Genomic DNA, 26,813 nt, shown 5'->3' with positions numbered 1-26,813 from the left:
GGAGAAATCTCCTTGAGCTGAAGAAGGGATACGAACTCCTACTTCTTCTTTGGTTCTATACCAAATGCCCCCTTTTCCGCTGAGTCTAGCTGGAGGCAAGGCGAAAGTCGTCTTGCCTTGATCTCTCCTTCTTACCATCCAATCTTGGAGTTTCTTAAACGCACGTTTAGTGGTGAGAGAGAGTTTTCATCTCCACAAACTCCGGGGTTTTTCCAGTTTTAGATGATGAAAACTGCGTCCTGCCAAGCGTCCTGACAAGCGTCCTGTCGAGCGTCCTGCCAAACGTCCTGCCAAGCGTCCTGCCAAGCGTCCTGCCTAGCGTCCTGTCGAACGTCGTGCTGCTAAAGCGTCCTCCTCAAAAGCGTCTTGACGCAACGTCCTTCTAGAGGACGAACGAGATCGGCGAATCGCCGAAGGAGAAGCGATCGGCGAACGAGACGAAGTAGGAGAGGGAGAAGGAGACTGCTTCGTCCTCTTGACGGGCAGTCTAAGGTCCTTCCTCCGCTTAGGCTCAACTGCTGCTGGGCGAGTCCTCTGAGCCATAAGCGTCGATAGCTGGTCCTGAAGGGACAAAAGAATGTTCTTCGTTGGGGAAGAACGAACAGAGGAAGCAGGACTGATCCTGCGAGAAGACGAGAGGGCAAGGGGACGCCTCCTTCCTTCTCACAGGTACAGCTACCTGCTTCTCAGGTAGACGCGCCTGTGCACGCAACCCAGCGTCCTCATCGGAGGAGATCTTACCCCTTTTCTGAGGCGGAAAAAAAAAGGGAAAAGCGTCATACGCATCCTCCGACGAAAGCGGCGATACAGGACGTGAAGCGTCCTCAACACGAAACGTCCTTTTCAGAGGACGAGAGTCTCTCCGAGCGCTCCACCCCTTGCGCGGGGAGGACGCTTCGGAGGACGAAAAGCACTCTTTCAGGACGCGCGCTCGTGCGCGCTCCTTGGCAGCCTGGGACTTTGCTACAAGGCCTGCCGAAGGGACGCCAGATCGGTGGGGAGCCCCCGTAACCCTCTTGCAGCTTTCGACATACCTACTCCCTGAGTCTTGGGAGTCTGATAGAGGTCTAGGCCTAGAGGCATTATGGGCCGATCTGACGCCCCCTCCACAACACTAGGGGCACGATCACACACTTGCACCGAGCCAGTTTCTAAGGCTTTCACTTTGGTCTCCAGAGTGCGAAGAGACTCCAAAATAAGAGAGAGAGCATTAGCTTCTCCCGACACAGAATCAGAGCCCGAAGGCAACACAGGTTTAGGGGTTGCAAAACTCTACAGGTGTTAATGCAGGAGAGATGTTAGCCTTACCTTTGGTAGAACCACTAACCTGGAGGAAGACCTCCTGATCCTATCGCGCTCCAATTTAAGGCGATAGGACTCATATACTCTCCAATCATCATCAGTCAATCTCTCACATTCATTGCACCGATTATCCACCAAACAATTATGCCCCTACAACTCATACATACTGTGTGGGGGTCTACCGATGCTTTCGTCGGTAGCCTCACCTTACAATCAGTCCTCACACACATCTGACTGAAACTCACAGCACTTGATCCACATATCTTTTATAGAAAAGCCAATCCCCAAAATCAAAAAACGGTCCACTATCGCACATGCCAATTCAACAATCCAATTCAATACCAAAAAAACCAATCAGATACTTAAAAGCGAGTCAAATCCAAAAAATCCTGAGCAGAGGTCTGTAAAACAGTTGTTTACCGGACCGGCGACAGAAAAAAATATGAATAGAAAATGGGAATGGTTTCCTGATATCCGCCTCCCAGCGGCGGGAGGAATGGGTACTACCACCTGGCCGCCCACTGCGTGTGCCGCGAGTTTTGAAATTCTGTCGGACTTCAGAAAATACAGCTATATATATCTGTCAGGTAAGTGGCATGAACAACAAAATATACAATATGGCTGACCCAGGCTACCAACGAAGACAAGGCCAGGCGGAGGGGGGAGAGCTTGGGTAGCCTGAGGGGGGAGGCGAGCATCCATGAAATGCGTCAGCAAACCCTCTTAGGAGGGCGAACCCCATAGCACCACCATTTTGGACGCCTCCGAATCTGAAATAAAAGAAACTGATGAAAAAGCCTCCTCCCTCGCAGGAAGTAAATTAACTCCAAGGAAGAGGGGGCAACATTACACAATAAATCAGCTTGAGGGCCTCCCGATGCATCCAACAACGAATAGATGGAAGAAAGGAAGGAGACAAAGGCACAAACAACACTAGCATCATGGGGTGTGACTGCAGCAGAAGATGAAGCATAGGGAGGGCAAGGCGATAAAAACCCCTCCCATGAAGGAAGGATAGAAATCTACGATGCTCCCTCTTACTATAAAATAACTTCCACTGCTCTCTAGGCCACGCACGACATTAAGGGCTGGGATTCATTATGATACAAACATTAGCACAACACCTACTGTATGTGGAGTGTGGGTCTGCCACTGAAGAAGACAGGAAAACATGATCACGGGAAACCTAGAGTTCCCGGCCACATGCGTTGGCGAGGCCGAGAAGGAGCAGAAGCCGCCATAATACAAGCACACACACACACAGAATCACAAGCAAAAACAGGCAAAGAACCAGGTAAAAGGCCGAGAGAGGCAACCACGACTTTCACCCAAGCGGTTAAGAAGAGACTGGAACACAGTGGCGCTGGGTGCGTGCCCTTGACCCTTGGAACGTTTGCACCAGATATATGAACACGTTGCCCAACCTCACAAGATTCCTTGCTTTTCATCTGCGATTAACCGGACCAGCTGGGCTCTAGAAAATTATCCTATGTTAAGACTGAAGGTTGTTTGCGTATGAACAATCCATTACTTCTAACGCTTCCAGCCAAAACATAAGAGAGTTAATAAACAATGTCATAAATATCTTGTAGAGAGAGATGGAGAGACGAGAGAGAGAGGAGAGATTGAGAGGAGAGAGATGAGAGAGAGAGAGAGAGACGAGAGAGAGAGAGAGAGTGTAAAAATCATTGGCCTGCAAATTGGCAACTCTCCCTTGTCACATTAACTTGACATATTTGACAGCTCTGGCTTCCAGCTTCTCTTGCAGTTAAAAAACAAAAGATGAGGGAATAACGGGAAAGGATAGTTTTCGTACGGATCTTGTAATTAGTTTTAGTATTATCATTATCAACCAAACCAAAACTTCATTCAGTTTTCTTCTGAAGATTGAAAAAGAAACCCACCACAAAATTACTGTGTATAACATGTTTACTTACAAGTATTTTACATTTTATTTTACTCAACACTCGAGTACTTTCAGGCCCTATATCTGTGGCCCTTTCAGAGATGTGTAGGTTGTCAGCCAAGGGCAAGGCCCAGCAGTCTTTTGGAACTATTGTTGAGACATCATTTATACGATGGATATTCTGGTTTCCTTGAGAGTTTGCTAATACCCTCTTCCGCTCTGATATCCTGAGCTGATGGTCAATGGATTAACCCTTGTATTAAGTGAGTGGTCGCCAATAGTCTGTTGGGCAGAAAACTTCATCTCCAGGTCAGAAGGGTCAATCTTGGCTTCTTTTAATATTAAAGCTCAGTTTATGGGATCTTCTGAGGTAAAAACCTTTGTTTCCTTCCATTGCTTTAATCTCTCTGATGAGTGCTCCTTCTACTACCCTCCTATGACTTATTATTTCTTTTGTATATAAGCCTACTGTTTTTAAAATCCATCCTATGGTCATTTCCCAACAATGCCTAGCATAAGCCTATTGTTTTTAAAATCCATCCTATGGTCATTTTTCCAATGCCTATGCTATAGCTAGGCATTGTTGGGAAAATGAGAGTAGCTATACTCCCCTGAGAGTAGCTGTATTGCTCTTCTGTGTTCTTGAATTCTAGTCCTTATTCCCCTACCTGATTCCCCCGTATAATTGTGTCCACAATTGCTGTATCCCCCTACATCATCTGTATTACGGTCTTCTCCTTCAATTTATTTTTACATACTTTGTTTTTTACAGTATTATCAAAGGTATACAAAGATTTATATTTACTTTCTTTCATTTTTTAAGTGATTTGTTTCATTTTAGGCATATAAGGGACAACTATTTCTTGTTTTCTTTATTCCATGTACTCTCAACATTTGCTCTGTTAAAAAAAACACTTCCTAGCTTTGTTGAGTGCCCTCTTTCTGAACCATTCCAAGTGTGCTAATGCATCAAGCTTTTATCAATGCAATTTATTTCTTGATCTATCTTACAAGGGTCACACGTCCTCATTGCCCTAAGAAATAAACCTGTTAGAACACATATTTTAATATCAAAACTGAAAACAGAGAAAAAATGGATCTGAGTTTGTGTGTTTTGGCCTTTTCTATATGTGCTGAATTCATATCCTATTGTTATCAAACTTATTGACTTCGTCTAGAGAAGTTTCTATTTCACTTTCATCACCTAGCAGAATAGCAAAATTATCATCCATATATCTCCACCAAACTTCTCAGTTTTTAAATTAGACATTAATATTAGGAACTAGATTGGGTTTCAAAATATTCCATACAGATAGCAAATATAGGTGATAATGAGGGACCCCCATAGCTACTCCATATTTTCTGTTTGTAAACTTTCCCTCAAAAGTGAAATAAGTATCAATGACACGATTTAATCAACTCGAGGAAGACGCCTATTTCTATGCTTGGATTGAAAATACCCTCATTATGTTTAGTCTGAAGAAATTATAATAGTACTTTATCTAAGGAGATATTGGTGAATATTGCTACTAATCAAAACTAACCATGTGTCCCTTCATATTCTTTTTCTTAACTTTGCCTATGAAATCTACTGAATGTTTAATATGTGATTCTGAAAATATACCCAAGTATATTCCTGGTTCTCCAGCTAACCACACAGCTAAGTTTTTGTTTAGGAGATTCCCTACTAGAAACCATTGTTCTGCCTCTTCTGCTCCATTCTTGCCAGAAATGATGGAGTCTGGCACCTGCTGCTGCATGAGAAAGACTGTTCTCATTCCTTAGGGGTAGGCTTTGGAGGAAGACTTTTTAACTGTTTTGAATGGAAATTGGACATTTCCTCTTGACTTGGATCGCTGTCTCTGTTTGCCCCCCCGAAAGGGTAATTGTTGCAAGAGAGAAGTAGACTTATGGACAAAAGCCGGAGTCTCCCTGGAATGCTTGGATCATTGGGAGAGCAAATCCTGGATAGACTTCTTTAATCAGAAGCAATCCCACTAACGACATCCTGAGGAAACAGGAATTCGCAAACCAGCAGTGAGAACAGAAGAGTTGATTTCTGGACTGAAGTAACTCCTTTAGCCATGAAGAAGCACCATACCATAACTCATGCTTCTAAAGAATGCACATCGCGAAGGTAGAAGCAATTTGGCAGGCATCCGTCACTAACGCCTCTATCCAAACATGAGAACTCCTAAGAAGTCGGAAGAAACCGATGGCAGAAATTGCTGAAGAAGCGACCACAATTTTATTGCCAAGGGAGCCAATAGTCCAGTTCATAAAAATAATAACTTCTAAAATCTTAAAAAGATTTAGAAGAGGTGATCGATCTTAGCCGAAGAAAACCTGATTTTTGCAGCTGTGAAAGCTGATCTCTAAGAAGACTCACTAAGTCCTGGAGAAGTTCCCTTGGGCGGAGGCAGAAACACTCAAAAGAGGGAGACTTCCCAGTGAAATAATATGAATGTCTTCTATTCAAGCAAGGAGGGAAAGAGAAGACTGCTTTCCCTTGTGCTCTCTTTTCTGCTGGCCAATTTTGACCTCACCCATAGCTTTCTGGTTGAAATAGAAAGCAATAACTGAGGGAGATCACAACACTGAAGAAACTTTACTCATCTGAAGAGTTGTAGCTGGAGGGGCAGGAGTAGCTGGCTTGAAAATGTTGGATAACTTTTCAAGAAAAATTGCAAAGAGCTTCATAAGCTGATGGCGGTTTAGAATCTTCTCTAACAAATCTCTTCCTCTTCCGCAGAAGATACATTACACAAATGAGGTCAGGCATGCTGACGAAGGAGAAGATGAAATACGAGGCGCTGCAGGCAGAACGGCGCCGCAAACAAATCCAGTTCACGTGGAAAAGGGAGCTATGGCACTAATGGTCGCTCATCATGCAGCCCTGAAAATTCCATGTGTCGAAGTCTCAGGAGCCGATGGGCGCTCATGCATCAAAAGTCTCAGGCACCGATGGGCGCTGTTGCATCGAAGGATTTGAAGTCGAAATACGCTTGAAAACACCGATCTCAGATGCTTACGTCTCGCTACATGTCAAGAAAAGTCTCCTTCTAGAAGTTTATCAAAATTATCAGAAGAAAAAGTCTCTGGGCTATCCCCGAAACTACAATAAGGTTTAACCTCCTTTACCTTCTTAAGCAGTACCTGATGGGGACAATTACGGTCTACTGCAGACCTTTTCAATGGTCTGGAAAGTCACTTTCACGCCATCAGCGCCGTTTCTCCGGACTCGAATAATTAGAGCTTGAAGAAAGACAATGACACTGTCCAAGACGCCTTTCCAATGGCTGTCTTTCGCTACTGGGAAACATCTAGAGGTGCGACTGAGGAGCCGACTGCCCGTGGGCACACCCCACCAACTTCCCTTGGGCCTCCATATACTTCTCCCAGGTGCTGGGGAGTATGTCAGGGACCTTTGCCTAGGAGAACCAGTGGGACAGACGGCCAGCTCCTCCACTTACACTTTACTTTTTTCTTTATCAAGAAGCATATGCACTGACTCACCTAGCTGAGGCACAGTTAGCCAACAGCTCAAACTTACGTTCAAACTTTGCATCAAGACTGGCAATGGTACTGGGATCGAAAGCATGGGAGTCGGGAACAGGATTAGGTAGGAAAGAGGAAGGGCTGGTCTTGGGGGACAAAACAGAAATCACTGGCACTTCAGAGCAAGATTCCTGGCTAACTAAAGACCTTTCATATACCTAGAAGTAGCCTTACGCTTCCTATCTTTCTCTATCTTTGAACGGTACGATAGAACCCTCCACTGTTTTTCATCTCCATTGTTTTTCATTACAAGTTAAATCAATAATGCAACTTGACCCCTACACGAACACAAGCAGAATGGGAATCATACTTTGCTGAAGTTAACCGTGTATTGTAGCCTTTGCTGAAAAAACAGACACTTGACTTACTAGCAGCGTCAATGACCTTCAGCGTCAGGATGCCAGAAAACTTCCAATCATTCATTCATTAATTGACTTACTAGAGTCAGACATCGTTAGAGAAAATCTCAAAATAACAGACTAAAGCCCTAAACTGGTCAAAGTACTGTTAATTATGCTTCAATAGTTAATAAACGTCTAATGGAAATGATAAAAGAATCAGAGTACTTCACCGAAGGTACCGGAACTCTCGGCGAATGATGAAATCCAAACTCAAAGGAAACTACAGCTCACAACCTTCATCGGAAGCTGGTAAGAAATAAAATTGAGCTTCTTTGCCGAGTTGTTTACCTATTTCCCCATTAGTGAGCGGGATACCGACTACACCAAAACAAAAGAATCGCTGCCGCAATTTTCATATTTTAGTTACCGGTACTTAGAAATACTTAGCCATGTAATTACTTGGAAAGTTACTTAAACAAAAAACAAACCATTTTCACTTGGTAAAAATATTATAGATTCATTTACCATTATACTCACTTCAATCCTACCACTCAACATTACAGTGCTTACCTCCATCCTTTCATTCTTAATACGAGAGTGTATATCCAATTGAGTCCCATCAACTTTCTGCTTCTTTTGAGGAGGCTCTGCTTCAACTGATGTCATCTTGTTTCTTTGCCAAGTTAGAATTCTAGGTGTAGTGAAGAGTCTGAAAAAACTAGGTAAATTTAATTTACAAAAAATATTCTAATAAAACAAAATTATTATAATTTTTGTAGTCTATATTTTTCCCAAAATATATCCATGCTGCATTTTTTAAAGTACTGTACTACAGCAGGAAGTATACAACCCAACAACAAAGAAGCCTCCATTACCACCAACTCATTCAGCCACACACCACCATAAAACACTGTAGGCTAGTTACACTTGAACTTTAGAAGCTGTGTATATCAGTTCTCAGTATACATTATGTTTATGGCTGTGGCTATGGCCATGTTTATGTCAAGTTATATGTTTGGCACATGACAAGCTTTGTACCAGAATATTCCATCAGCTCCACAAAAATGATATTGTTTATGTTACAATAAAGTTTCATACATACTTACCTGGCGATATATACATAGCTAAGACTCCGTCGTCCCCCGACAGAAATTCAAATTTCGCTCGCCACTCGCTACAGGTAGGTCAGGTGATCTACCGGCCTGCCCTGGGCGGGCCGGTAGGACTAGGAACCATTCCCGTTTTCTATCATATTTTCTCTCTTCCACTGTCTCCTGCGGGGAGGCTGGGTGGGTCCTTTTAATTGTATATATCTGCCAGGTAAGTATGTATGAAACTTTATTGTAACATAACAATATCATTTTCATACAATCAACTTACCTGTCAGATATATACTTAGCTGATTGGCACCCTTTGGTGGAGGGTAAGAGACAGCTACTTATGGAATAGACAGGTAAAATAACATATGTTGTAGGTATAAATAAAACCTTGGTTTCCTACCTGATAGGTGGTAGACTTCGTGGGGTGTTTGCCCAGTATCTGCATCACCTCAAGAAACTTTAGCGAGATATATGATCATATCTGGCCAAGAGTTCTTGGGGGGGTCTGCCGAAGGGGTTCTTATCCGCTTACTCGGAAGAGCCTGAAAGGGACTTTGTCAATGGGTGCTGATCCACTTATATGACAATACACCTTATGAAGGAGCACACAACCAATCCCGACCAAATGATCCTAACCACATGTTAGAAATAAAGATTGTTCCGAGTTATCCACGAACTCTTCACAACAACCATAACTCAAAAAACACACTACGCACACATACATAAATTTTCAAAAAAAATTTATACTCATCTAATTAGATATGACAAGAGTCTCTTACTGAACAACAGAGACGGCCGCCCGTGCTAAACCAAGTCCTTTTTGTTAGAAGAGACTCCAGACCATATCTAAAAAGAAGGAAAAAGTATATACTTAAGGTGGGATTGGTGTCGGCTCCCGTACCCAGGATCGTATCCGCCGATACGAAAGGACCCAGAGAAAAACATTTCTCATAGGTTCACACGAACATCTTTCAAGTAATGAGATGCAAATACTGAGTTGCATCTCCAAAATGTCGTATCTATGATGTTTTAAGCGACATATTCTTATGAAACGAGAGAGACGTTGCTACTGCTATCACTTCATGAGACTTTCACTTTTAACAGTCGGAACTCTTCGTCAGGACAGATCTTATGCGCGTCTGTAATGACGTTTCTCACAAAGAATGCCAGAGCATTCTTGGACATCAGTCTTGTGGGGTCTTTTACCGCGCACCAAAGACCTTGCCTAGAGCCTCCCATCTGATGCTTTCTCTGAAGGTAGAATTTCAGAGCTCTTACAGGGCATAGAGACCTCTCTGCTTCTCTGCCTACGAGACTCGATATGCCTTTGACTTCGAATGACTTAGGCCAGGGATTCGTGGATTCTCGTTTTTAGCTAAAAACAGGGTCTTAACGAGCAAATAGCTGCGTCTCCCTTGAATCCTACTTTATCCTGCAGAGCATGTAATTCACTAATTCTCTTTGCCGTAGCTAAAGATAATAGGAATAGGCATTTTCTGGTGATGTCTCTAAACGATGCCAGATGAGGAGGTTCGAACCTTTCGGATGAAAGGAACTTGAGAACCACGTCTAGGTTCCAGTTAGGAGGGACATGTTTCCTTAGACTTTGAAGTCTCAAAGGACCTTATGAGATCGTGGAGATCCTTGTTATCTGCCAGATCTAATCCTCTATTCCTGAAGACTGCCGAGAGCATACTTCTGTATCCCTTTATTGTGGATACAGCTAGAGGAGATTCCTCTCTCAGGAATAGAAGGAAATCCGCAATTTCCGCTACAGAGGTAGTGGAGGAGGACAACTTCTTAGTTCTACACCACCTTCTAAAAACCTCCCACTTGGACTGATATACTTGTCTAGTGGAGGTTCTGCGGGCTCTCGCGATCGCGCTTGCAACTTCGCGAGAAAACCCTCTCGCTCTGACGAGTCTTTCGATAGTCGCGAAAGGCAGTCAGAGCGAGAGCGGGGAGGTTTGATGATACCTCTTGAAGTGTGGCTGTTTGAGAAGATCCATCCTTCTTGGTAGGGATCTGGGAAAGTCTACGATCCACTCCACCACCTCCGTGAACCAGTCTTGAGCCGGCCAAAAGGGGGCTATCAATGTCATCCTCGTCTCCTTTGAAGCCACAAACTTTTTCAGCACTAGTCCCAGGATTTTGAATGGAGGAAAAGCGTAGACGTCTACGTGAGACCAGTCCAGCAGGAAGGCGTCTACCATAAGAGCTCTGGGGTCTTCCACGACCGAGCAAAAGACTGCTAGCCTTTTGGAGATGAACATGGCGAAGAGATCCACATGAGGGAGTCCCCCACAGAGACCAGAGATCTTGACACACCTCTTCGTGTAGGGTCCACTCTGTGTGAAGGACCTGGTTTCCTCCATGCTGAGCCTGTCCGCCCTCACACTTTTTACTCCCTGAACGAACCTTGTAAGAAGGGAGATGTTCCTCTGAGACGTCCAAAGTAAAAGATCTTTCGTAAGTTCGTAAAGGAACGAGGAGTGAGTCCTCCTTGTTTTCGCAATGTAGGCAAGTGCTGTGTGTTGTCCACATTTACTTGCACTACTTTGTTCGAAACAAGAAGTTCTAGACTCTTCAAAGCCAGGTGTACGGCGAAGAGCTCTTTGCAGTTTATGTGCCAAGACACCTGCGCTGTTTCCCAGGTGCTTGACACCTCCTTCGAGCCTAATGTTGCTCCCCAACCTTTCTCCGACGCGTCGGAGTACAACACTAGGTCTGGGTTCTGGATTTTAGAGATCCCTTTGTTCTCTTTCAGAGGGGGCAACCACCATTCCAAGTGTGGTCTTATCTCCACTGGAATGGGAAAGGCGTCTGAAAGATGTCTGGTTTTCCAACTCCAAGACCTCTTGAGGAAAAATTGAAGCGGACGTAAATGAAGTCTTCCTAGCGGGAAGAACTGTTCGAGCGAGGAAAGGGTCCCTAGAAGGCTCAGACCATTCCCTCGCCGACGTCTGTTCCTTCCTTAAGAAGAGAGAGACTTTCTGCAAATCTTTTGCGATTCTCTCTTGCGAAGGAAATACTCGAAAACCCCGAGAATCCATCTGAATCCCCAGATAGACTAAGTTCTGTCTGGGGGTCAGCTGCGACTTCTCGAGGTTCACGAGTAATCCCAACGATCTGATCAGGTCTAAGTTAACGTAAGGTCCGCCAAGCACTGTCTCTCTGATCTGGCCCTGATGAGCCAGTCGTCCAGATACAGAGAGATATTTACTCCTTTGAGGTGAAGAAACCTCGCCACATTCTTCATCAGGCTTGTGAAGACCTGAGGAGCTGTGGAAAGGCCGAAACAAGGCTCGGAACTAAAAAGATCCTTCCCCCCGTCATGAAACGGAGGTACTTCTTCGAGAAGGGTGGATCGGGACGTGAAAATAGGCGTCCTGGAGATCCAGAGACACCATCCAATCTCCTTGTCGCATTGACGCAAGAACTGAGGAAGAAGTCTCCATCGAGAACTTCTCCTTCTGAACAAATTTGTTCAGAGAGCTGACGTCTAGTACTGGTCTCCAGCCTCCCGAGGCTTTCGCAACCAGAAAAAGGCGATTGTAAAAAGGCGATTGTAAAACCCCGGGAGTTTTGATCCAGTACTAGTTCTATCGCTCTCTTGTCCCACATCTGATCCACCATCGATCGAAGAGTATCCCTCAGGACAGGATCCTTGTACTTGGCTGTTAGTTCCCGCGGTGTAACGTTAGGGGAGGAGTGTTCAGGAAAGGGATTCGATATCCCTTCCTTATTACAGACATCGATGAAGCGTCTGCGTTTATAGTGCCCAGGCCTCCACAAATCCCAAGAGCCTGGCACCTACTGGTGCTTGGAGGAGAGAAGCATCAGTTTCCCTTTTTAAAGGGACGAAAAGCAGACCTACCTCTCTTCTCAGGAGCCTTCCTTTTTGCGGGAGCTCTGGAGGTCGGGCCACCTCGAAAGGGCTGAACTGATGTACTTGGTCCTTTCTTGTCCGTTTGCAGTAACAGGTTTCTTCTTCCTTGCTGACTGAGTCAGAAGGTCTTGAGTCGCCTTCTCAGTTAATGAACAAAGAGAAATGTCCTTCACCAACTGAGAAGGGAACAAAAAGTCTGACAAAGGAGAGTACAGTAGCGCTGCTCTGAGGAGTGGGAGGACCGCTTTGGTCAAAAAGGCACTATAACCTGTCCTCTTTTCCTCTTTTTAATGAAGACCTGCTCCAAAATAAAGAGGCAATCTCAACGAGCCATCCTGAACCGCTTTGTCTATACAAGACAAAATACACAGAAGGACTTCTGGTTTGAGTCCTTCAGAATCATGGGCTTTCTTGGACAATCACCCAAGGGACCAATCTAAGAAGTTGAAAACTTCCAATACAAGGAAGAGTCTCTTGAGGAGATGGTCCAGTCTGAAATGCCCCAAGTTATACGGGCAGAGTTCAAACCTTGTCTACGCAATGCGTCAACTAAGGTCGAAAAGTCCGCTTCTGTCGAAGACGGAAGAGAAATGCCCATATTCTCTCCCGTCTGAACCAAATGCCTCTTTTACCAGCTAGTCTCGCTGGGGGCATGCAGAGACCGTTCTTACCAACTCCTTCTTCGACTTCATCCATGAGTCTAATGACTGAAGAGCCCTCTTCATCAAAATGGCGGGCTTCATTCTAAGAAAAGACGAAGACTATGCACTCCGAGAAAAGAGAGCGCGGAGAAGGAGGGGAGCGGACAGGGTCAAGTCGTCTCCATACTCTTCTAGAAGCAAGGCTGTCAAAACTTTATAGTTCGACAGTCCTTCTCTTCCCTGATACTCGTCCTCCGAGTTTACTTCTAACTCGGGGTCTAGATGAGTCTCCGCTGACAAATCAGTACGTCTTTCCTCTGGGGGAGACAAACTCCTGATAGGAGAGGGGCTAAGGGAATGATATTCCTTCCTCTTCACAGCTTTAATAGTCTTGGAAGGCGCCAACAGCCTAGGCTTCTCTCCATAAATGGATGACGCCTCCCGCTTGGATGATGCTTCTCGTCCGCCAAGCGTCCTGGCTGACGCCTCCCGCTTGTCTGGCTGCTGACGTCTGGATGACGCCTCGCGCCTGGAAGACGCTTCGCTCTCAACTGGCGTCCTAACTGGCGCCAATACCTTGGTTGGAGCCTCGCGCTTATAAGAAGCTTTAAATGACGCTTCATGCCTATAAGACGCCTCACGTCTATCTGGCGTTACGTGTCTGCGTAAGGTTCCCCTTCGATCTCGCTCTCCGAAACCGACGCCCTCTGCGGTATGTCTGGAAGCTTCACGTCTGCATGACGTCTCTCGCTTTGCAGGGGAGAGAGGACGAGACTTCTTGATTGGAAGCGAAACGTCCTTCCTACAAAGGAGGATCCCTTGCTAACACTCCCACCAAAGAGGCTAGTTGTTCCTGTACTGCCAAGAGAATCTTCCTTGAAGCTTCTCCCACGTCATCTTCAATCGGGGGAGAAGGAGTAGGAAAGCGTTCTTCCACGTCCACGTCGGGTGACGCTGACGCCACCTTCGCCTTTTTAATAGACGAGGGTGCTTCATCTGAGAAACGCTCCGGGCTCGAATCCAATTCAGGTTCTTTCAAATGCCGTTTCAGAGGCCTAGATAGATCCGACTCCTTCCACCCTCGTTTAGGTGAGGGAGAGGGAGAGGATGAGAAACACTCACGCAGGACGCTTTTTCTAAAGCGCCCCTGAGCAGCCTGCAACGAAACAGAGCCTGCTGAAGGGACGTCTGACCGTTGGGGATTCCCCACGACCTCCTTAAGGCTTTCAACTTTCCTTCTCCTCTGGGCTATGGGAGCTTGGAAGAGGTCTAGGCTGGAAGCGTCGCAGGGACGATCAAACGCCCCCTCCACAACACTGGGGAGAACTCACTTCACTGTAATGTTCACTTTCGCTAGCCTTACCTTGTAAGTCCGCCATTTTGGACTTCATCTGCTGAATTGTAGCTTTCAGATCGGCGATTTCAGAGGCCGATTCCGAAAGTAAAGCTTGTGAATTAGACAAATAGGGAGAATCCAAATCATCAGGATTAGAATAAGGATCAATAAAAGGCTCAATAGGCCTTGTACTCACACCTTTCAAACGTCTACCCTATCCCTCTCTAACTTCTTCAAATAAGAAGTTAAAGTCTTCCATTCTTCTGCATTTAATCCCTCACATTCATGACATATTAGTAGCAGAACACTGAAACCCCCTACATTTACGACATACAGTGTGAGGGATCAACCGAAGCTTTCGGTATCCTCACCCTGCAGCCTACATTCACACACATTCTCACACTAACATTTGAATCAGACATACTGGTAGTTAAAATTCCAAAAAGCACAAGTCCAAAATCAGTCCACATAGCAGGAATTGCCACCAAAAAACAAGTCATCCAGATATGTCACCAAAAAGAGAAAAAGCCGAGGAAACGATGATCAAAGGATGAAATAAGAATCTAAGTCAGGAGGTAATAGCAACAATGTTGATACCACCGGCGACAGAGAAAAAATGATAGAAAAACGGGAATGGTTCCTAGTCCTGCCGCCCAGGGCAGGCCGGTAGATCACCTGACCTACCTGTAGCGAGTGGCGCGAAATTTGAATTTCTGTCGGGGACGACGGAGTCTTAGCTATGTATAGATCTGACAGGTAAGTTGATTGTATGAAAATTATATTTTTAAAATAAGATTAGGTTTTGTATATACTTGCCCAGTAATTATAGATATTAGTTTCCACGTACAGCAGCCTAATACAAATTTTACGGGGTAGCTCTTCTATTGCTGTGTGGGTGTGGGTATACAGTATGATTATAGGTCAACAGATTTTGTTTTGTTTACTGTGCCTGCGATACTCATCACTTTCCTTTTCAGACTAAAAGTATGAAGGTTGAAAAGTAAAGGAGGAAAGGATGGTAATAATGTTTGGCTACGGGGGCTTTGGGAGAGAAGGCTTTCATGGCCTCAGCGTACAGGGATATTTTCTTGGTGCCACAATTGTGAAACGTTTCACATCTTAGCTACTAGCCTCCAGCTCGCTTGATGGACTGAGATGTGAAACGTTCACAAGTGTGTGACACCAAGAAAATACCTCTGTATGCCAGGGCCACGCAAGCCTTCTCTCCCAAAGGTGGGACCCCGTAGCCAAACATTAACACCATTCGGCTCCGATCCGCTTTTCAACCTCCACACTTTCCAAGTCTCTGTAAAGAAAGTGATGAGTATCGCAGGCACAGTAAACAAAACAAAAAATGTGTTGACCTATGATTGCAAATGTTTGGCCTAAAAGAATGTCTTAACATTCACAAAATACTTCAAGATAACTATATTTACATGCAACTTGTGACTACGTATAAGAGCCTATGGCTGGTAAACAAAATCCCAAAGTAAATTATAAACTAAGGGAATGATGCAACCTTCAAAAATTACTTTAAAGTAATTATTAACTGGCGCTTGCACAACCCCTAATCCGAAAGTAAATAATAAAAGCACTGGAACAAAATTCAAGAATTATTTCAAGGAAATTACATTAGCCTATGGCCAGTAAACAAAATCTAAAAACAAGTTTGGCCTAAAGGAAGGATGTAGAATCAAGATTTGGCACAATTGAATGGTGTTACATTCAAGACTATTCCCAGAGAATACAAATATCCAGCTTGATGATTATCTGAATTAAACTAACAAAAGACAAGACTCACCCTGCTGAAGGTGGCCCCATCTTCTTCCTCCCCCAAATCTTGGGGCAGGGGAGGAAGCAGAAGCAGAAGTTTCCAGCAAAAGGGAAAAGCAGGAAGCAGGGACAGTTTGTCAGGAGAGAGGTATGAAGACAAGGGATTAGCTACCACAGGGGTGGTGGAGGGCATGTTACCCTCTACCACGAATTTAGAAATCTTCCTATAATACCTCCTCCTCGCAGCAAACTTCCCCAACTGCACTATGGACTAATCACAACACTCCGCACAATGGTCTTCATCACAACAATCGAACCCTGACCTCTTACCAGCACTTATTGAAGGGGACTACGGCATTTTTTGCGGCGTTTTGCGCTCTTTTAATTGTTTATCGAGTTGTCAATTGGTAGTGTTTACCCTCTAAACTGGGTATGAGACTTGCACAAAACCGGGGAAACAAGTTAAATTAGCGGTATATCAGCGTATCTATTTGTGGGTACGTATATCATATACAGCAATTTCATCATACTGCATTACTATGACACCTAGAATTCATGGAAACAGTTTGTAAATGCATCGGCGTATGTGTGACGCTCCACTAGATTGGCAACGATGAGTCATTTTTCCTCGCGTCGTCCTTCTCGTAAAGTAGGTATACATCCGAAAATTTATTTTTTATTTTTCGGGGTTAGTTTGGTTGCAAAAAAGGATAATAGACATGAATTGAATAAACATTTTGAAGTAAAGTTTAAACTAAATAATGAGTAAAGTAAACAATTAAGGGAATAATAAAGCTTTGCACCCATAATCAGTAGTTGTCCGTCTGCTGCTCGTAACTGTGTTTGCAGAGTTGAGTACGTTAGGAAACAGGTAACAGCAACGTGGTTCAAGTGCAATGTGTGAGTGAATTAAGACCAAAATGTGTATAGTACTTACAATCAAATAAGCACTGTGGAGTTTCATTTGTGATGGCAGTAAGGATAAAACCACCGATTACAAGGTAAACAGGAATTCAGTTCAAACCATGACCCCGGGAATATAGTTTCATACTTTCACTATTAGGTAGTATAGGCAACAAAATGTTTTTTTGTTTTTTTTGTGCTGATTACATCTGCAATCTTGAGTAAGATCAATAAACGTTACATACCTAGCCTATACTATACGCTATCATTGTTCAAATGAGTGCTGGGAAGGCTGGGAAAGATGGTGGATTGTCCATGGTTAGACCGGCCAGCCTTACGATTGCCGCCATATTGGATTCCAAAACTGCCTTGAAAACATATTTTACGAAGAGTGTCACATGCTTATTTTAGTTCGTATGGGGCTGTTTCATATATCACTTTATGTTGACAAAACTTCAATCTTTTGAATGGTATGCTTCAAGTTGAAATTGTATTCTTGTTTGTTTCACCAATTAAATATAGAGTGAATAAGACCCGGCCAGCGTGATGACGATGGATCGTCCGTGATTGTTTTACCCTTTATATTCTTCCCCCAAAGATTGATATTGCTACCTAACCAGTGTGCCCATTTTGCACGTAAACTGGTAGGCATATAGGGTAAAACACCACGGCAGGACCAAACCCTCATCACGGTGGACGGGTTTTTATTTCACTCGATATTTAATTGGTGAAACAAGAATACAATTGCAACTCTAAGCATACCATTTAAAAGACTGAAGTTTCGTCAACATAATGTGATATATGAAAGCCCCATACGAACTAAAATAAGCATGTGAGCTCTTCATAAAATATGTTTTCCAGGCAGTTTTTGAAATCCAATATGGCGGCTACGTTTTGCATGGAAGGTTCTGATCAGTGACGGCCACCATCTTTCCCCAGCTTCCCAGCACTCATTTGAACAATGTTAGCGTATATATGTAACGTTTATTGATCTTACTCAAGATTGCAGTTGTAATCAGCACATAAAATGATATTGTTATGATACAATAAAGTTTTATACATACTTACCTGGCAGATATATACATAGCTATTACTCCGTCGTCCAACAGAAATTCGAATTTCGCGGCACACGCGGCAGGTAGGTCAGGTGATCTACCCCCCCGCCGCTGGGTGGCGGGAATAGGAACCATACCCGTTTTCTAATTCATAATTTTTCTTCCAGCTGTCTCCTGAGGGGAGGCTGGGTGGGCCATTTAATTGTATATATCTGCCAGGTAAGTATGTATAAAACTTTTATTGTATCATAACAATATCATTTTTATACATTCAACTTACCTGTCAGATATATACATAGCTGATTCACACCATTGGTGGAGGGTAAAAGACAGCTATTACTGAATAGACAGGTAAACAACATACGTTGTAGGTAATAATAAAATAAAACCTTGGTTCCTATGTGTTTAGACGAAGGGTCGACTTCCTAGCTATTGCTAGTAGTCTGCTTCGTCTCAAGAGCCTCAGCGAGGATGTGACCTATGGCTAAGAGTTCTTGTAGATCTGTCAATGGGGTCTTATCCACTTACTTGACAGAATCTAGTGGTCATTGTCAATGGGGTCTTATCCACTTACATGACAATACACCAATGCCTATTGGGCATAATTTAAGGATGCACAAACACCGATCCCGATCACACCTTGAATCCTAACACTCGAGGGTTTGTGGCTTAATTTGACAAAGAGCTATCCCCAAACTCATTTCAAATAACCCCAGAAAAAAAAAAAACAAAAAAAAAAACACTTATGCTAAAAATAAAAAATAAAATAAAAAATAAAAAATTTTAATTCACTAGTTAAGGATCAGTGTCGGCTCCCTATCCCAGCAACGCATCCGTGGACACGTATTTAACAAAGAGAGAAGGATCTCTCATCGGCCCACTTGATCTCCTTCGTGCAAAGAGAAGTCAACACAGTTGCATCTCCGTTATACAGCTAATCTGACTCTCACGACATATTGTTATGGAAAGAACAAGAATTGTTAAAAGCTCGCACTTCAAGCGCTTTTAATTCTTAGCTGTTTGAAGGAAACGTCAAGTTACTCAAGAAGTGCTTTAGAGATTCCACTCTTCCAAAGAAGACCAGGGCTTTCTTTGCAACAGATCTCTTCTAGATGAAGCCCAGAGCCTGGCTTGCGCCTGGCTGGCGCCTCGCGCCTGCCTGGCGCCTCACGCCTGCCTGGCGCCTCGCGCCTGACTGGAGCCTCGCGCCTGACTGGAGCCTCGCGCCTGCCTGGCGCCTCGCGCCTGGCTGGCGCCTCGCGCCTGACTGTAGCCTCGCGCCTGACTGGAGCCTCGCGCCTGCCTGGCGCCTCGCGCCTGGCTGGAGCCTCGCGCCTGCCTGGCGTCTCGCGCCTGGCTGGCGCCTAGCGCCTGGCTGGCGTCTCGCGCCAGCCTGGCGCCTCGCGCCTGCCTGGCGCCTCGCGCCTGCCTGGCGCCTCGCGCCTGCCTGGCGCCTCGCGCCTGCCTGGCGCCTCGCGCCTGCCTGGCGTCTCGCGCCTGGCTGGTGCCTCGCGTCTGGCTGGTGCTTCGCTTGCCTGGCGCCTCGCGCCTGGCTGGCTCCTCGCGTCTGGCTGACTTCTCCCCACTTGCTGGAGATTCGAGCTTGTTAAGAGTCTCGATGAAAACTGGCGATTGTCCCACCCTGGAACACTTTATTTGCCTGATTCATTCGCCTCTAGCGCATCTGCGCCAGATTGGAGGCCTACTCCCTTCTCCTCATCAGACAATGACCAGTGTTTAATGGAACTGTCTTGCTCTGGCGTTCTTTACACCTGTTTTGGCATTTGGCGCCTGATTGGCGCTACATTGTCCGAAAGTCTGAACATCCACAATCGTTTATCAGGAGAAAGGAAAAGGGTGGAAGAAATTCTTTCACTTTGAGCTTATGGCCTCTGCAACAAGGGGAGGTAATTTTAGTCAGCTACATCCAGTAGACGATAGGAAATCTAATAGTCCGAGAGACCAGTCTTCCTCCGAGGAGGATCATACTTGATACTTCAGTTGCTAACGAGCACCTCTCCTACATGTTGAAGAGTTCTCTCGTTGCAAAATCTTCCCTATCCTTATCTTGCACGAAGGCAGGGAAAGAGCCTGGAAGTTTAAGGAGAGACTGAGCTGAAATTGGGAGGATTCCCGATTTCTAGCTCTTTAAATATATCTCTTCGAACCTTCTGGGAAGTAGTTTTGAGCCCTCATCGTATTCCAAAGACTCTGTCAGCAAACGTTTAAATCTTATCTTCTTTTGTATATAACAACGTAAATACCTTGCCTGGACAACCAATCCTTTATCTGAAAGCATTGATCCAGGAATAAAAGGTTATAATTCTTTTGCAAAAACATACCATGCTGGCAGGAACCCATTGCCGAGTCTTTCTAGAATTTGATTCCAGATTCCAAGCCCAAAATCTCACTCGTCCTTTTGGTCGATTAGTACCAAGAGAGACATTGATGAGGAGCAGTTCCATCTTGTCCGAACACGGAATCTGAGGCCCAAATAGGATCCCATTGTAACTAAGATAATCTCCAAGTTTTGTCGTATAGAGGTATTGTGTAAGATCCCGAAGATCTTAATGCTCTGCTATCTCCAATTCCCCTTTATAGAGACAGAGTATAGCCTTTTACTGCGTTCTTTGATAGCAGATATATACAAAGGTAATTCTTCCCTCTGAAAGGGAAGAAAAAACCGCTATGTGGTTCACAGAGGTATCGGAAGAGGACAGTTTCCTCATTCCCTCAAGCACGATCTGCAGTATATATCTTATCCATGACTACTGTCATTTACCTTGAAACATCCTCTCCTCATTCATGTCCACTTCTGGTCAGTCTGCACGCAGACAGACTCAGAGTGGAGAGGTTGTTAAGGTCCATTTAAAATAGATGTTGCAAGAATATTCAGACTGTCTTGGAAAAGACTTACAAAACCTGCTGTGAGAAGAACGTGACCTCTGAGAATCCAACCTCACTAAGTCTAAAATGAGGCATAACATATATCCTCTCTTTCTTTGACGCCCTTTGTCTACATTCTGTAAAGAGTTTATCTTTTAGGGGAAAAAGACTAAATTTTATTCCCCTTTCTATATCATAAAGATGGCGTATATTGCTACCTCTCTCTTATAATCTTTCTTCCTGTCCTCGTGGCTGGTCAACGAGAGAATGGAAAAATTCTATCATCGTTATTCTGCAAAACAAATTATTATTATCCTATTCTCCTACTAACTGATCCAGGATCGAGGAGAATCATTCAAGATTCCTATCCTAGGACATCAGGCCGTAAATGTACGGTTCAGATACTTGAAAGAGCCTCTCACCCAATACTGAGAGCTCCTACGAGTCTTTTCTAGTACCAAAACATTACAAGGTGATTCCTTGTTAGATGTTTAACATGGGAGTAGGATAATATACCATCCTGTTAATAACAATGAAAGAGGAGAAAGAGGAGCTGCATGGTTCAAGGGACTAGCCGAAACGTGCAATATAAAAGGGGTTGCTAAGGTCTTTCTAAAACCTGCACCCAGATTAACTTATGAGTCCTATATATTTTCTATCCCTTGTCTCATAAGGTTGAGGAAAGCGAGAGACCTCTAAGATATCAGTTCTCTTCACCATGTAAAGGTCTATAAAGCAGGAGAACCCACTTATCCTGACACGTACTACCGTTCGGCCTGTGCGATATCTAGAAAATAATTGTCAGTAGAGGGTTGATCTGGCAAAAAGAGTTTCTCCCAAAACAACTCCTCTTGCCAGGAAAGAAGTCGCTCACGCGACCACTATGTTACCTGACATGAGAAGTCTGTTCTTGTTAGAGACTTCCGCAATTTCAGTTAATCCTGACAAGGGCCACGGCCGCCTGTGCGACAACTTGTGTCACTGTCAGGAAAAAACTGATCTTGTGTCAGTTCTCAAGAGGAAACTCTTGGAAAGTCTATCTCCAAATACTGAGAAATTGGAGATCCTGATATCTTGCGCCTGGCTGGCGCTTCGCGCCTGGCTGACGCCTCGCGCCTGGCTGGCGCTCGCGCCTGGTTGGCGCCTATCGCCTGGTTAAAGCCTGGCGCTCGCGCCTGGCTGACGCCTCGCGCCTAGCTGGCGCTCGCGCCTGGTTGGCGCCTATCGCTTGGTTAAAGCCTGGCTGGAGCCTTTATGGCCTATTACTCGCAACCTTAGGTCAGGAAATCTCGATATCAAAATAAGAAGAGGTGCTGTAAGAATCCTATGATTCTACAGTACTTCCATAGTTGGATGTTTCTTCTCAATTTTCCTCTAATACGAGTATATCGGAAGGGGAATTATTCTTTTCCTCGGTTAATTCTTCCGTAATCCCATCCCCCCTTTTTTTTTCCACTGAAACGAGATTGGAGCCCCCCCCACCCCTCCCAGTGCGAGGGACTGAGTAACTTCCCAGGTCTATGTAGGAAAGCATAATTTGCTCTAAGGTATGTCTATTAACTAATTATTTCTAGTTAGAGCCAGGCGTCTGGCTGGCGCTTATGATCCTTATGGCATGGTTTGAGGAAAAGGAAGCAGTCTACAGGAAGACTGTTCGTCTTCTTCTTGCTAAGAGATCTATGAAGAAGACTTCTCGCAGGTTCTCACAACTCTTTGCAATAAATGTTAGACATACTTAAACAGTTATTATCGTCGATCGAGGTTCTCACGGACTCGCAAATTCTTGTATTGCTTTTATTTAATAACTCGCTCAAACGAGAAATATTTTGGATGGTGCTCTAGGCTTATTGCGCACCAAGCTGGCGCAATTTGCGCAGGGTGGCGCCAACTTGCGCCAGGGTGGCGCAACCTGCGCCAGGCCGGGTGGCGCATCTGCGCCAGGCTGGCGCCTCCTACTAATTATCTTTATGTTATGTGCCAGATAGTGTGTCTTTATGGTACCCCCGACATCCTTTCATATGTTAATTCCGTTCTTATTATGAAAAACTTTTATATACGCAGTATAATCCATTCAGGGAAACCATTTCCCACTAAAAGAATGTTTCCCATCCGACTCATACAACTTCTGCGCAATATCCGATTCTAAATACGGTTGTGTCCTTTTTCGAAAGACTTGAACCATACCGTAGACTTGACTGTGAATCTCTATTACATCTCTCTTCTCACTAAAGTATATATTTCTAATAAGCCATGCTTTTCGTAAGTATGAGTGCATTAAATAATATCATGTTCTGCTGCATTAGAATCCTTTAATCATGTTACCTAGGTAAACAGCATTGAAAGGTTGTAATATCCTTCTTATTGAAAGATTCCTAACAAAAGGCAGACACTATATTATTTATGATAGCTCCAGTATTCCCTCAATCCGAGGCTAAGACCACGATTGTAGGGAAGAGATACGGTTAGTTATCCCATTCCGCAGGAGAGAGAGCTGTAAACGACATCTCACGACTGAGAACAAGATTGGAGTACTTGCGACTGCGTTGGTTGGTCTTCAAAGCGAAAGCAGTCTGGCCTTCCCTTTCCAGAGTTGCCAGTTACTCCATTAAATAAAGGAATCTTATAAATTATTATCGAACTTCAGGAAGTTTTTATATAAGCATAAATAAGCTAACGAGACTTCGACAAGTTCTAGAAACTAAATAGGTGTCGTCCTAAACAATTCTTTTAAAAACTATTCCTTCCTAGGATAGTCCTAGAAGGGTACTGGTAATTCATGGAAACCTCTTCTAACACGAAGAAAAATGTTCTATCCTACTCTCAATACCACCAATACAAAGATATGCTTCTCCGATCACTTCTCGAAGACACGATAGCAATCATATAACTCATACTCTAGCTTAATAGAATCCTCTATAATACTGTTACATTAAGGTAAACCGTATTAATTTAGGAAATTTGTAAGGATTTCACTTGACCATTATAGCATAAAGTTCGGTATGTGTCTATGCCTTGCCATACCGTAGTCCTAAGGCGATATGTCCTAAGCATGGTAGGAGCTAGAAGCTTAAAAGTCATACATATATGCTTATCACTTAACGAGATCCGCCTACAATTCATTCGATTGACAAACAATCTAAATCGTTCGCATCATAATAGATTTTATATCTAAAAAATGCACCGATGGGGAATCTTATGTTGAAATAACAATTTCATACCCCCATTGGATAGCGCTCTCGTCTAGTTGCGAAAAAAAAAATGTCCCTCGAACAATGACTGTATCACAAATGTTATCGAATGATCTCTAATATTAGAAGGCGCTAAATCGTCGCCTGATTCCGAAAGGTGGATCGATAATGTCATTCTAATTTTGAATAATTCTACCAGAAGGCATTATACGAGGATCTTCGCCAATTTCATTCATTTCAAGTTCTTCTATCCATCGAGGAACCGTACGCATAAAAAGGGAGAAACACTGTTTTAGGATGCCTTTCCAATGGCTATCCCTGGCAGTCTGGGACGCTCTACAGAACCTGCCGAGGGGACGCCTGACCGGTGGGGATTCTCTGAAACCTCCTTACGGTTTTCGACATTCCTTCTCCTCTGGGGCTTGTGAGCTTGGAAGAGGTCTAGACCTGAGAGCGAGACAGAGCCGATCAGACGCACCCTCCATTGTAATGGGGAACACTATATTCACTTCTTACGTTCTAAGAGTTCGCATTCGAACTACTATATCCAAAGTCTACAATTTGCAAATATGATATTGTAGATTCCGCGGAGTAAGAAGGTGATGAGGATGCAACAACTACTAGTACTGTTACTACTATAATTGCTCGTTAACACAAGAGCTAATAAAACTTCTAAAGGATAGTTTACTTTTCTGACTTCCCCAACTAGGAAGAAAGATATACATTTCCTCAATCAAACTCTAACACTTATTTGTATTAATGAATAAATATAAGTAATTCCCTTTCATGAAAGTATACGTAATTCACTTTCGTGAAAGTGGACGAGTGTCTAACCGAAAACTTCGGTAGTTACACGTCACTAATCTTCGAAATTTTCGAAGTTAATATTAGCAAAAGTTAACAAAAGCGTATGCGAACCAAAGATCCATTACTTCCCTGTAAAAGTTAGCCCAGACGATCGATGCGATGAAACACGAAAATCCATCAGGAGGAACTGCAAACGTTGTTTACATTCCAGCGACAGAAAAAATTATGAATTAGAAAACGGGTATGGTTCCTATTCCCGCCACCCAGCGGCGGTGGGGTAGATCACCTGACCTACCTGCCGCGTGCGCCGCGAATTCGAATTTCTGTCGGACGACGGAGTAATAGCTATGTATATATCTGACAGGTAAGTTGAATGTATAAAAACAACACATTTTGTTGCCTATATTAGTGAAAGTATGAAACTTGTTATTCCGGGGTTAGGTTTTGAACTGAATTCATTCTTACCTTGTAATCGGTGGTTTTTATCCTTACTGCCATCGCGAAACGAAACTCCACAATGCTTATTTGATTGTTATTATACACATTTTGGTCTCAGTTCACTCACATTGCACTTTAAACCGTTGCTGTTCCTGGTTTCTAAGCGCGCGCGCCCACAAACACAGTTATGAACAGCAGACGACGGACAGACCCGACCGAAACTGCAAATGTTTTTATTCCCTATATTGTTTTACGTTTACCTCGTTATTTAGTTTAAATTTACTTTGTTATTTAAAAAATTTGATTTATTCATGTATTTATCCCTTTTTTTGCAACCAAAAATTTACCCCCAAAATTACAGATATTTCTAAAGTGATATCAATCAAATGTTTCTAACGTTTTCCGTAGCATCTGGCTGCCGAAAACCACAGAGGAACGATTACGGATAACGTGCATAGAGGAACTACTACGGATAACTGAATTATATACATATTTTTTTTTTTTTTTTTGCTTTTTTGTTTTTGCTAGCACTTTTCATTGATTTCAGTATATTAGTATTTTGAATTTCTTTAATAATCGTATGCCAGAAATAAATGTAAAACCTTTAAGTTTGCATGCTTTAATGTTTGCATGCTAAGAATGGCAAAATCATCGTTGCCACATTAGTGGAGGCTTCACACATGCACCGTTTCATTATTATAAAACTGTTTTCATGAATTCTAGTTGTCATAGTAATGCAATAATGATAAAATGCTTTAATATTTATGTATATATACTTCCAATACATAGCCTTATTTCCAATTTCCAATTTCAACGTTTTGTGTATAGACTTATACCCAGTTTGGAGGGTCAACACAAACCGAATGGCAAGAACAGAGAGAGAGAGACGAGAGAGAGAGAGAGAGAGAGAGAGAGATGAGAGAGAGAGAGAGAGGCACAGGAACAGAGAAGGAAAGGGGTGGCGATGTAAGGGGGGGGGGGGGGGGGGGGGGGGGGGGGGGTAGGTGGAGCTTTTACGCGTGTTCATATCCATTTCAGCATAATGGAGTTTTTGTCTCTTGGTACAAGGACAAGTGTCGTTATTCTTTACGATTAGTGATTCACGATACCCTTATAAATTACGGCACTGGGTGTAATGCACTATAGCAAAATCTCGTTCTATTACGAGTGTTCGTTACAGAAATAGGTATTGCCCAAAAGCGTGCTTGTACTGTCTCTGAAACCCATAGTAGACTGCTGCTTAGGTTTGTCAATCAAGTTTTTATAACCAAGTATTTTTTATTTTTTACAAGCTAGCCCTATTGAATAAATTTGTATTTTTCTCAGTCAAAAAACATATGCCTCTCAATGCTAACTTTACTTTTCCTCTTTTAAACGACTTTCTGGTCATTGCAAATTCGGCCCCATAATTTCTTATGGTGCGAAAAACAGACAGAGGCCCAGGGAACGAAAACGATGCGTCACACTACGGCGGTAATCCGGCAGTAAAAAATCTTCATATATCCAAAAAGTAAATAATAAAGATATATATATGCGCATTACGATTATAACAATTTCATGAATAGCTGATAACAATCTGCATGAATAACTGGTAAACTGTTCTGCAAGACAGTTGAGTATATAGCAATTATATTTACAATAGGTACGAAAGTCAAGATGTCGTGACGTCATAATACAGAACTTAAAAGAA

General features: G+C 43.5%; 1 protein-coding gene across 1 annotated transcript in view; it reads right to left on the bottom strand.

Moving 5' to 3' along the window:
• LOC135198626 (deoxyribodipyrimidine photo-lyase-like) overlaps window positions 1–26,813 on the bottom strand; it is a 236,887-nt gene that overhangs the window by 208,200 nt on the left and 1,874 nt on the right. Inside the window, 1 exon segment of the mRNA XM_064226383.1 lies at window positions 7,678–7,816. Within this exon segment, the coding sequence (XP_064082453.1) occupies window positions 7,678–7,816 (139 nt within the window).

This window comes from Macrobrachium nipponense, chromosome 22 (assembly GCF_015104395.2).
Source record: "Macrobrachium nipponense isolate FS-2020 chromosome 22, ASM1510439v2, whole genome shotgun sequence".
In the NCBI taxonomy this organism is placed as follows: domain Eukaryota; kingdom Metazoa; phylum Arthropoda; class Malacostraca; order Decapoda; family Palaemonidae; genus Macrobrachium; species Macrobrachium nipponense.
The sequence above is the reverse complement of the archived record's forward strand: the minus strand, read 5'-3'. Positions and strand labels throughout refer to the sequence as shown.